This window comes from Rhineura floridana, chromosome 21 (genome assembly GCF_030035675.1).
Source record: "Rhineura floridana isolate rRhiFlo1 chromosome 21, rRhiFlo1.hap2, whole genome shotgun sequence".
NCBI lineage: Eukaryota > Metazoa > Chordata > Lepidosauria > Squamata > Rhineuridae > Rhineura > Rhineura floridana.
The window spans coordinates 16,106,062-16,118,208 of NC_084500.1; the positions used below are offsets into that span (position 1 = coordinate 16,106,062).

At 43.6% G+C, this 12,147-nt stretch overlaps 1 protein-coding gene across 4 annotated transcripts in view; it reads right to left on the bottom strand.

Annotated features, from left to right (window-relative positions):
* Window positions 1–532: 532 nt before the first annotated feature.
* VMP1 (vacuole membrane protein 1) overlaps window positions 533–12,147 on the bottom strand; it is a 132,011-nt gene continuing 120,396 nt past the window's right edge. For all 4 annotated transcript variants that reach the window (XM_061605404.1, XM_061605405.1, XM_061605407.1 and 1 more), the window contains exons 11-12: window positions 4,826–4,925; window positions 533–1,877 (exon numbers count right to left, since the gene is read on the bottom strand). In XM_061605404.1, coding sequence (XP_061461388.1) covers window positions 1,734–1,877; window positions 4,826–4,925 — 244 coding nt within the window. In that variant the 3' untranslated portion in view covers window positions 533–1,733. The remainder of the gene's footprint in view (window positions 1,878–4,825; window positions 4,926–12,147) is intronic.

The following is a 12,147-nucleotide window of genomic DNA, read 5'->3' on the forward strand; positions in this document are numbered from 1 at the left end:
AGGGAGGTGGAGAATTACCTCTACATGCAATGCACAGGTTGGCAGCCATCAAGGAGGGGGCTTCCCTTTGGAGGGGCCCCACCTGATGTTCATGGGGACTATCAATGTTTCTTGCTTCGTACTGAACACAGGAAACTGCCTGAACATTGAGACAGACCCTTGGGTTCATCGAGCTCAGTACTGTTGTCCCAGATGGGTGGGGGACCGTGTGGCTCTGCAGGTATGGATGGACTCTTAACTCTAACACCATCCCTGACCCTTGGCCATGCTTTATGGGGATGATGGCTGCTGCAGCCCAACAACATCTGGAGGAACAGAGGTTCCCTCATCCCTGGTCTACACTGACCGGCAGGGGCCCCTCCAAGGTTTCAGGCAAAAGAGTCTTTTCCAGCACCGCCTGGTCATGGCACAAATTGAACCTTGGACTGTTTGCATGCAAAACGCATGCTCTGCTACCGAGTGCTGAATTTGCTCCAGGCGGTCAAGCAATATATATATACTTGTAATTACTGTTTATAAAAAAAAGAAGGCATTTTAAAGATATTTGAATGGTGTTTATTCCAGTCACCTTTCCTGCACCGTACAAGAGACATCTTCTCAACGATGCAATGCAAACATTGCAAGAGTTAACCATTAAAAAAAAAGAAAGACACCCAACGCAATGGGCTACTTGTCAGTTAAATAAATAAAATTAATCAAACCATGCCAAGGTCCAGCACGTTCCTATTTCCTTCAGCCGGGCAAGAAGTTCTTGGGGGGAAAAATAATCCAAGAACAAAAGGGCTCCAGAGGATCAACAAGGAGACGGGTGGGTGAAAGCTTGCAAAGAAAATGGAGTGAAAAAACAAGAACGCAAGAGGGTCAAGAGGAGGAGGAACAGTTTTTTAAAAGACCAAGACAAGAAGGTCTGGAATGATCCAAGGCGATTTTATCTATTTTGTGTTTGTTACTGTCTTAACGTTATTCTAAATATATAATTTTTTAAAAAAATGAAAAAGAGAAATTGAAAACAGAATTCCAGCAGGTAGATGGTGCCTGTGTCTCTACTCAGAACCATTATGAAGTTTAAAATGCGAGATCCCACCCACCAGGTAATGGAGAAACTTAGAAGAACCCAGATGTTAGCACGAGGGCCATGCACGTCTGCTAACCAATCTAAGACTACTTTGCGTTAGGGCTGGGATGGATGTGGCCATCTCAGGGAAAAGATGAGAGCTGCCAACTTTGAACATTAAAAAAAGGGAAAAAAACACCCCCAAACATAGTGGCAAGTGGTGTCTACAAGTTACTAAGAAAAGTCTGGAATTGTGCTGCCTGTTTAAAAAAATGGAGATGAGTGATACTGGCTTGTATTCAACTAAGTTCTCCTCAGAGCAGGCCCACGGCAATCAACAGATCCAAATTTGTCACGGCCATTCAGTTCAATGGGTCTGTTCAGAGGGTGACTAACATTGCATACAATCCATTGGAAGTAACTTGAGTGGAGAGCACCTATGTTAAAACAAGAAGTAACCTTCCCCTTGTTATATTCCCAGATGGAATTTAAGCAAAAGCACGTATATTACCTTTACAAACGGCAGTCAGTGAAAATCGTTTTCTAAATGGCAGGGTTACTTTGAAAAATCATCATTATCATCATGAAAAACACCCCACAACCCTCTCACCCACCCTCCAATTTCAAATAACGCCGCATCCCAATTAAATTTGGGGTCCGTCTCCCCCTTCACCAGAGCTCATTTGGTTTTCTCCTCAGAGGACATCTTCTGCTGGAGACGTTTAGCGTAGCTCTGAGCCATTGAGTTAATAATGGACAAGATGAAATAGCACACCATGACAATAACCAACTTTTCAAACATCCACGACAGCCAGTTTTCACCCTGCAAAAAAAAAAAAAAAGCGGGGGGGGGGAAGACCACAAAAGAGGAGAGAGAAGAAAAATCCAGATTAGTTAGAATGCACTGATTAAAAAATATGCTCAGACTGACAGGTCCAGCTAGCAACCTAGCTCACTTGAGAGCTTTCTACATTTTCACTTGTCTGCCATAGAATCTTTGGGTTGCATCCAATGCTAGTCCTATTCACAGTAGGCCAAACAAAAACTTGGGTCTTTTAGTTTCAGTGGGTCTACTCTGACTAAAACTGAGTTGGATTCAACCCTCCAAGCCTCAAAAGAATTCTGGGAAATGTCACGGGTCACACTCTCAGTTTCCAAGTGGGGTGGTGGTGGTAAGGGCAGGCCACACTTGGCGAGCAGTCTCTGTCACCCCCCACGGCCAGGGGAGCGGGACTACAGCTCTCAGCGGCAGAGAACCTGCTTTGCATGTGGAAGGTCCAAGGTTCATACCTGAGCATCTCCAGTCACAAGGATCAGGAAGCAGGCAACGGGGAGAGGCCCTCCCTGCCTGAGTCACTGCTGGGCAGAGTAGATAGCACCAGATAAAAAGTCTGGCCTGGTATAAGGCAGCTCTTGAAGTTCTCCTTATCGAAAAATGCCCGATAAGCCATTGAGGAAGAGTGGGTAGGGCACACGCTTTGCATGCAAAAGGTCCCAGGTTCAATTCCCGCCATCTCCAGGGGAGGAGGGGAAAGGCTCCAAGCCTGAAAACCTAGATTGCTGCTGCCTGTCAGCATAGACAACACTGAGCTACATGGACCCAAAGGTGCCATTCGCAGCTTTCTCTGTCCGCAGGAATGTAGGCGGCAGCCGTGCCTAGCTGATCACTGCCTGCGCTGGCCGGCAGCAGTCTCACAGGGTCTCGGGCAGAGAGAAGTCTTCCCCTTTGCTTCATCCTTTCCACTGGAGATGCCCCCCCCCCCATGGGCTGATCCTGGGACCTTCTCCGCCATGAGCTACAAGCCCGTTTGAAAGCTGCTGGAACAATCCCTTAGAAACACACACACACTCTCTTAGCAAAAGGCAAGTGCAAAACTTAATTCAGGCTGCGTAGGGTAGCATTCAATGCTAGTCCGACTCAGAGCAGACCCACAACTAACTTATGCTCATTGATTTCAATGGATCGTCTCTGAGTAGGATGTAGCTGAGTGCAGCCCAGAGGGAGCTCAGTACTGTCTACGCTGACTGGCAACAGTTTCTGGCAAGGAGGGGGGGTATTTTCCCAGCGCTTCTACCTGGAGGTGCCATCGGGGATTGAGGCTGGGGCCTTCTGCATGCAAGGCAGATGCTCTGCCACTGAGCTATGGATCTCCTTCAGGTTCTTGAGAGCTACGGACTCGGGAGCAGAGATCCCCAATTTCTTAGTGCGCAAGGGGTTAATTAAGGGCGAGCTGCAGTTCTCCACTCCCCCCCCCAACCCTGCATGGATTCAAAGAGTTCACACTTGGGACAATTAAACAAAAGAACCCCACCACACCCCATGCACAGCGCAGTCATTGGCTGGCAACGGGTTTTCGTGAAAGGCCATCCCTCCTCCCTGGGAACTTATCTGGTTTGTTTGTTGCTTGTTCCGGGTTGGCACTGGAGTTGTGCAACCCGCAACTGACGCAGCAGAAAAGAAAACTGCTATTCAAAACACACACACAACCATTTGCCAGAAAGAGCAAACGTGGGCATTCCCCTTTTGGTCAAAAGAGGGCAGCAGTGAGTTTAAAGGGGGGGAAAAAAACTGGACAACAGCACTCTCCAATTCACACTTTCCCTGGATTCTCTCCGCTTCCTGATACCTGCAGGCAGACTACCTTTTCAAGGCGGGGCAAGTAAGAGGGAAAAGATCTGGGAACGAACCCATGGCATGTGAGTCCCGAATGCTCTTTAACATGCTCAGTTTGGGGTTAATAAACCTTTCAGAGGGACCTGTTGCCCCCACGCAAAAAAATCCATTTTCTTGGACTGCACCCCTGAACATGGCCATGCTACCAGGGGCTGACAGCAGCTGGAGTCCAACAACATCGGGCGGGCCACAGCTTCCCCTTCTACTGTTTTTAGGCCTAGAGAAATCGTTAAGGTATTCTAGTTTCCTAGATCCTTGTTTTTCAGGATTTGCAGGAATAATGCAATTCGTTGGGACATTCCAACTGGAGGCTTTTGGATTCTGAATCCTGTTCCCAGCCACAGTTACAAATCCAATCAGACTAAAGGGGGCCCATCCAGTCCAGCATCCTGTTGTCACCATGGCCGACCAGATGCCCCGAAAGGGAAGCCCGCAAGCCGGATTTGAATGCAACAGCAATTGTCCACACTTGCGATTCCCAGCAATTGGTATTCAGAGGCTCACTGCCTCCGACAGGGGAGGGAGAACATAGCCACTGAGGCTAGTAGCCATCCTTCAAAAAAAAATGTAAATGTACTGCCTTCAAGTCGATCCCGACTTATGGCGACCCTATGAATAGGAATTTCATGAGGCTGAGAGGCAGTGACTGGCCCAAGGTCACCCAGTGAGCTTCATGGCTATGTGGGGATTCGAACCCTGGTCTCCCAGGTCATAGTTCAATACCTTAACCATAATACACTAATGTGACAGGCTCCATTTAATTCCTATATCAACACCAAAACAGAAGGTAAATTGTGGACCCTCGTATACAAAAGCTTCTAAGCACCCCACAACTATTCAAGCATTGAGGGGTAATTTTCTTTTCTTTTTTAAATTTTTCTTTTCTATCCTCTGGTTGCTCCCCACACATTTCCCTCCATCATCTTGAGGTCTAGGAACTTGCATGGCTTACTGTCACCTGTATCAGTAGCTAGTGAATTCGTAAGAGCATCTTTAATTTCAAACGGTGAAGCTAATCCTAGAAAATGGATTTGACAACGGGAGGAGGTACCGCGTGGTAGCAGAGAGATCAGAAAAATGGGCTCAGGATTCCTTACCTGAGGCGCTCCATCAGCTTTGTGGTGAAGCTTCAGTCGCTGAGATTCCAAATATTGTTGAAAGGGCTTTTGTAGAGAAGGGCCTAGGCTTGGGACAGCGCTATTGCCGGGTCGGATCCCCCCAAAAAGAGCAAGGCAGGTGGAAAATTCGGAGTGGGAAATGCCGGGTGGAGGGGGAGAGAGGATGGAAAGAAAGAACACAAAGGGAAAAAAATGATTTAGATAGGGTGGGGGAGAAACTTACCGCCAAAATTCAAAATCACAGCTAAGGAAGGTGGGAGGAAAAAATATCAGTTTCAAATCAGAGGCACGTGGAAAAACCACAGGGTTCTTTTTTGGGGGGGGGGGAGAAACAGCACATGGTACGAGCTTTCCTGATGGTTTGGAGGTATAGAGAAGTCCCCCCCAAAATAAAGAAAATAGGAGAGAGAGAAAAGCCAAAACAGCAAATGCTTTTTGGCAGCCAGTATCAGAGGAGGCGGCAGCAGCAGCAGCGAGGCAAGAGGTTGGAGGTTGTATGCTGACTGTCCTCCCAGAAAGCCAAGACTTCAGCTGAAGTGGGGAAGCTCAGAGCAGCAGCGAAGTGCCAGGGCTTCAAATGGAGTGACTTCTGAGAAGTCCCAACCATTTATCACCAAGGGTTCCTGTAAGAACTGGTTTGAACTGATTAACGAGGAAATGACTTGGGCTTGTGTCATTCGCCCCAGTTTAAAAAAGAAACTGCCCGCCCCCCTCCCCTCCTCAGTGACTTGCCCCCATCGGCTCAAAAGGAGGCGGGCTTTTGCTCCAACCAAATCCTTATTAGGGCAATTCCTGCGTCATCCGTCGGTCTATCCATCCCACGATCGCCCCAACCCCCCCCCCCACTCTCTTGACCAAAAGAAAAATAAGATAAATGCATTAACCAATTCCAAAAAGGCACCTCCCACCAAAATAAATTCAAGGCAATAAAAGGAAAAAGGAAAAAAAGAGCGTGTGATTAACAAGGAACAAAGGAGAAGCTGTGAACCTTTCCTTTCTGAATCATTTCATGCTTTATGGCCGATGACTAGGGAGAGAAGCATAGGTACTGAACACACCTTGCCCCGGGAGGAATAAGGAACACAGATAAAAAAAAAGGAAAGAAAGAAAGAAAGATTTCCCAGATTTCTCTGGTTTCCTAACAGGGTGAAAGTGTAGGGTGGGGGTGGAAGGCGCCTTTGTCTTAATGCAAAAAACAGTTCTCTGCAACTGAAGATCAATCAATGCAGTACTTTTACAGGGATTTTCTTCCTTCTGTTGACCCCTGTGTGTGTCCGCCTCCATTAAGAAATATCCACCCCCTGCCCTCCCCAGGCCACAGCTAGGTCATGACTGCATATTGTCAGGTGAAAAAGAGAGTGCCTCACAGGACCGAAACTGCCAAACCATCCCCGCCCCCCAGGTCTGGAGACGTGTACAAGGAAAAGTTGTAGGTGAGGGGGTGAGAGGAGAGGAAGTCAGCCAAGGTCAGTCCTGCTACAACAAGGAGATATCCTCTGCAGGGTGGAAAGTTCCACAAAGCTTGATAAATACTCTGGTATCGCTCTCTTTATGTAACGTGAAAGTATGCACCACTGAAATAAATAGAGCTTCCGTACGTCATTTAGGGTGAGGATGTTACGCTCCCAGGTGAGGGCTGGTGAGTTTGGGCCAGGACGCAGCGGAAGTCCTGGGTTCCAATCCTCACTCAGCCATCAAGCACCCTGGGTGACCTTGGGGGCCAGGCGTTCATCTCTCAAGCTGGTCCTACCTTACAGGGCCACTAAGAAGGATAAAACTGAGGAGGGTGCAGAAGACAGGTACTCCTTACACACACCCAGGCAACTGAGCTTCCTGGGGGGGGAAAATGGCAGGATGTAAAAAAAAAAAGTCAATAAAATAAAGCGGGAAAACATTGTTACTCTTAAACGCATTAAATGGGGCGCAGGACAAGATGGCGCCCTCCCCCACCCTTTCCATACACTGAAGGGGACTGGACATGGACTGGCGGTATCATAGCGGCCTCCGCCACAGCGGATAGCAGCCTTCCCATTACAGGGCGCGGGCCAGGCCATGCAGCATACGAAGCTCTGTCCTCAAACGAAAGGATACAGCCGGGGTGCACAGGAGGGTCAGCCATGGGGCTGTCCCTGCTGCCCCACCTCCCAATCAGCTGCTAGAAGCCACCACCCCCATTGTACCTAAAGGTAGGACCGAGACCTGTTAAAGGGCTCTTCCCCTTCATCCTCGCTTTAAAAAGTAAAACAGAAAGGAAATAATAATAAAAACAAGCCATTCTTTTTTCAAGTGATGGCTAGAACTAAGAGGTGCCAAACAACGTCCCCAAAGTGGGATCTAGCCTCGGTTTCCCCCCCACTTTGGGGCAAGGCAAGTTTTTTTTTAATGTTAAAAAGCACATTACAGTTCTTATATTTTATCATTATACTTTTAATAACAAATATACGGAGTGATATCTGATGTAGGGCTGTGTACACACCATACATTTAAAGCAACCCACTCCCAAGAATCCTGGGAACTGTAGTTTGTTAAGGGTACTGGGAATTGTAGCTCCATGAGGGGTAAACTACAGTTCCCAGGATTCGGTGTATATGTGTGTGTGCTTTAAACGTATAGTGTGTATGCAGCCTTAATCATACTCAGAGTAGACCCAACAAAACCAATAGGCTTAAGTTCCATTAATTTCAACAGGTATATTCCTGAGTATGACTTAATTGAATATCACCCATATAATATATGTACAAATCTCTCTTCCTTTAATATGAATTCACTGATCCTTGGGGAAGTTTCAAGCAACTTATCTTTATGCACACAGATTTTTTTTTCCTTTTGGGAGTGGGGAATCTGTTTTAAGCAAAAATTACCAATGCTAAAACTGCTTCCCCCCCCCCCACTTGTTCTGGGTTCTTAATCCGTCCTTGAAAAACAGAGTTATAGCCAATGTTAGTCATACTCAAGAGCAGACCCACTGAAATTAATGGGCATGACTAACTTGGATCTATTAATTCCAATGAGTAGAATTTAGTTGGATACTTAAAAAAAATAGCATACAGTAAAATAGTTCGTTTAAAAATATATTCAAGAGCTGGATGGTGAACAGTTCAAAATGGAGACCATTTTCCTTTATCATAATTTTTTTAAAAGACAGATTCTTTTTCAAGGTAATATGATTAAAGTAAGAATTGTGGCAGCTCAGGAAAGTTTGCACCCTCTAAGACAAAACCAAACGAAGACTCATCACCCCACTGGAATTGCCCTGGATGACTCGCCAAAGCAAAAGCGAGTCACCCGTTTCAGAAAAATCGCACTCGGGTTAAGATTTCAGATGACACACAACCCCAAGAGAGAAGAGCTTTATGAAAAGGTAACCTTTTTACTGAACAAACCTGTAGAGAAGAGATGCTTAGACAGTGAGAGTTGAATGACTGGCAACAATTATTCAGCTGTCTTTAACTGAAAGAGCTGAAATCCATTTGCCATCAAAAGTTAATTGCTGAACATAATTTACAGCATTGAGGATTGGGTGGGCAGGTTTCCTTTTGGATGCTCAGTTTTATTCCCTCTCTATTAATATTCTTTTTCCCATAACAGAAAACAGCACAGAATGACAACCTTGTAAATCTATTGCATAGTATAAATTTTAATAAGTTATTTTGTGGTTTTCAGGAATTGTTTATGAAATGGCACAACTGACTTATCTACTGAAAATTTACAGCTTGTCCAGGAAATGTACATCATATTTTTTAATACAGAGAATTTTCATTTTAAAAAAAAGTTTAAAAGTTATAGCTTCTGTTCACGTAACTTGATTATTTAAAAACTCTACTGTTAAGTTTGGATCATTATTAATTAGTGGTCTGAGCTTTGCACACTTACTCCTCATTTATGTAAGACTCTAAATGTCACGGGTAGGGGGGAAATTAAAACTTAAAACAGCTGAAATGCTTTTCCATTATCCAGTTAAAAAGGAAAACAAGAAACACTTTGCTGAATTTGAGAAAAAGCTTTCAAGATTTTTCTGCATGTCAATCAATGGAGGATATGAAATATGAATCCTCCAAAATGTATATGTCACAAAAATATAACCAAAAATGTGAGGTTGCTATTATTATTATTATTATTATTATTCCACTATAAACATCTGGTTCTTCATAGAGCACACGAGGACAGGTCTTTGCCTCATCTATTGCCCAGAAGTGACAGCAATATTATAGCTACTATTTCAAGAAATTTGCCTTTGCCTGGCACAGATATGATCGCAGCATCTTACATCACCAACCTGCACCTTTCATTGCGGAGCAGTAACACAGTTCTGGCTTTCTGGATGCTAAAACACAAGGCTTCCTAAATAAGCATCTGAACAAAGCATCCGGACAGAAGATACAGCTTCTGCTTTCTACCTGGGGCTATGAGCCACCCAGAGCAAAAAAATTGCTCAACTTCTGCCGATAAAAAATAGCACCTTGTCTTCAAAGGAAAGAAACAGAAAGCATCTTTTGTTGCTCATATGTGTTAGTGAGACTGCGATCCTATACAAACTTTCTGGGAGTGAGCCCATCTAATTCAGTAGGACTTGCTTCTGAGTAGACACGTATAGGATCACACCGTAAGAGCAGGAGACTTTAATTAGAAAATGTAGCAAACTATTTGTTAGTACAATCCTGATACCGGGTATATCATTCAAGTTCTTATAACTGGACTTGTGAAGGGGGGGGACCCTAAAACCTACAATCCTGAGAAATTTTTATCTCATTGAAAGAATTTAACATTCCTAGAAATGCCGGAATTATTAATTAACTGGGAGTTACTTATTCAATTTATATATGGAAGGGCCCAAGGCAGGCAACAACAAAATGCAATTTTCTATATGAAGAACATAAAAATGTAAGTACAAATTATATTACTTGAGCAGGGTGCTCTAAGTTCACCTCAAATTTCATTTTAGAAGAAATTCATGACAACTAGTTCCAAATGTGGAAGGCATTCTTATGGTAATTTATTTTACATCATCATCATCATCATCATCATCATCATTATATTATATTGCTGCATGTGTTTGTAAAGTATGCCCATCACAAGTTAGGAATGCCAAATTGGAGAAAAAATATCTATAATAAAAAATACTATGATGAATTTTACTGCCGTATGTTGCAATCTTGTATGTGTCTACTCAGAAGTAAGTTCCATTGAGGTCAGTGGGACTTGCTCCCAGGTAAGTGCATATAGGATTGCAGTCTTAATTTTTGTTGTCCTAAGAAAATCAAGGGTGTGTGTGATTCAGCTAAGTATGAGCACTTCTGATCCCCGCTGAGTTCAGTGGGAGACCTTTAACCACTGCCTAATCCTGCCATTGAAACTGATGGAACTTAAAAGCAAGGTACGTTAGGATGAGAGACAAAAAGACTGGCACAGTGAGCATCATGGCTGAGCAGGGATCCTTGCACTGGATTGTGCTCAAGATGAATGAACTGGGCTTAATTTTTGTTTCGTTTTATCTCTTTCAGCCCTGGCATGCTGAAGTGTATTGGATCATGGCCACTCTTTGCTAAAAACTTAATAAACTTAATAAAAGCTAGTTTTTAAGAATACCTTTAACAACCCTGATTTTATGGAGACAGATGAGAGAATAAATAAAACAAAACATCTGTGTGAGTTTCTGCAAGACCTGCTCCCTGCATTTCTGGCTGATTTCCACCTGGCCTGGAAGGGTGGGGCCCTGTCTCTCTCCAGCTACAAAAGCAGCAACTGCTGAAGGGGCCAGAGACCATCTACCTGTGTGAGTTTCTGCAAGACCTGCTCCCTGCATTTCTGGCTGATTTCCACCTGGCCTGGAAGGGTGGGGCCCTGTCTCTCTCCAGCTACAAAAGCAGCAACTGCTGAAGGGGCCAGAGACCGTGTGTGTGTGTATGTGTGCGTGAACCTGCTGCTCGGGATGTCTATAGACTACTGGGGTTTTGTTTTGTATTATATGTTATATTTTAGTCTATGTACGCCGCCTAGAGTGGCCGTTAATTTGGCCAGATAGGCGGCCTAGAAATAAAATTTTATTATTTATTATTATTATTATTATTATTATAATTTGCAGTTTCATTTTTATGCCTCTTGTTACATATTTGTGTTTCAAGGCTACTAAGTAGAAAATCCAGTTAAAGAATCAATTTTTTTAAAAAAAAGGAATGTACATTTTGCTTGCATAACACTTCAGACTGTGAGATAAAAATGTATCAACTACAAATATTTTTTATTAAAATCAGGGTAGCTACTGTCACCTAAAATGTGCCCTTTTGAAAATAAATCTGTTCAGGTTACTCTCATCTGAACAGATTTATTTTACAAAAGGACACATTTCTACCAAAAGGCTGAAAATGTTGGCAATGTATATGAAACTGTTTTGTCGATCACAATTTTCAGTTTTTGCAAGATGTGTAGGACACATTTTACTTTGAATTGCTCATACAGCCTTTTGGTATTAAGTCTCCAAATTTGCATGCAAATAAAACAGTTTCATAAACTGTTGGGCAGGTCAGAAATGGAAGAAAAATATTTACAATCACTAGTCTTTGAAGAGGATTTGTTAATATCACCTATATGGATCTCAAGGCTAAAAAGCTATCATGGCCAGAGTTAGGCATTTTGCAAGTGACATGAATTTCAATGTGATAGTTAAGCTCATGCTTAACTCTCTTCCATTAAAATCAGTGGGACTTGCCCCTGATGTTTTGTGAGAGGGTGGTATATAAATACTTCTATAAATAAATAAAAAAATACAATATTGCTTTTACATTTATATCCGACAGTTTCCCCTCCCTCCAGAGCTCAAGGTACCATACATCATCTCCTCACCCATTTTAACCTCACAACAACACTGCGAGGTAGATTAGGCTGACAGAAAAAGAGACTGGCACAGTGAATTTCATGGCTGAGTAGGGATCCAAATACAGGTGTAACCCACTCCAAGTTTCTATTCACACTGTACAGTGAAATGTATACCTCCATTTCAGAAACACATATTTAATACATTCTTCTAAAATAACTGCTCTAAACAAAGTATTATTCTGTTCTGGGACTGCCAGCACCTCACCCCGGTGGAGCACCTCCCTCTGCTTGCTGGCTAAGTATTCCACATTTTGACCAACTCCCAAGGAAATCTCCCTTGACCATTTCACCCCTTGCACCTGTGAAATCAAAATGCACCAGGAACCCTGTGCCCCAAATTTCAAAGCTTGCATAGTTTGTGTGGAGCAGAAAATAAAAATATGTGAAAACATCCTCAAGATTTCAGCTGCAGATGGACCACAAAAAAG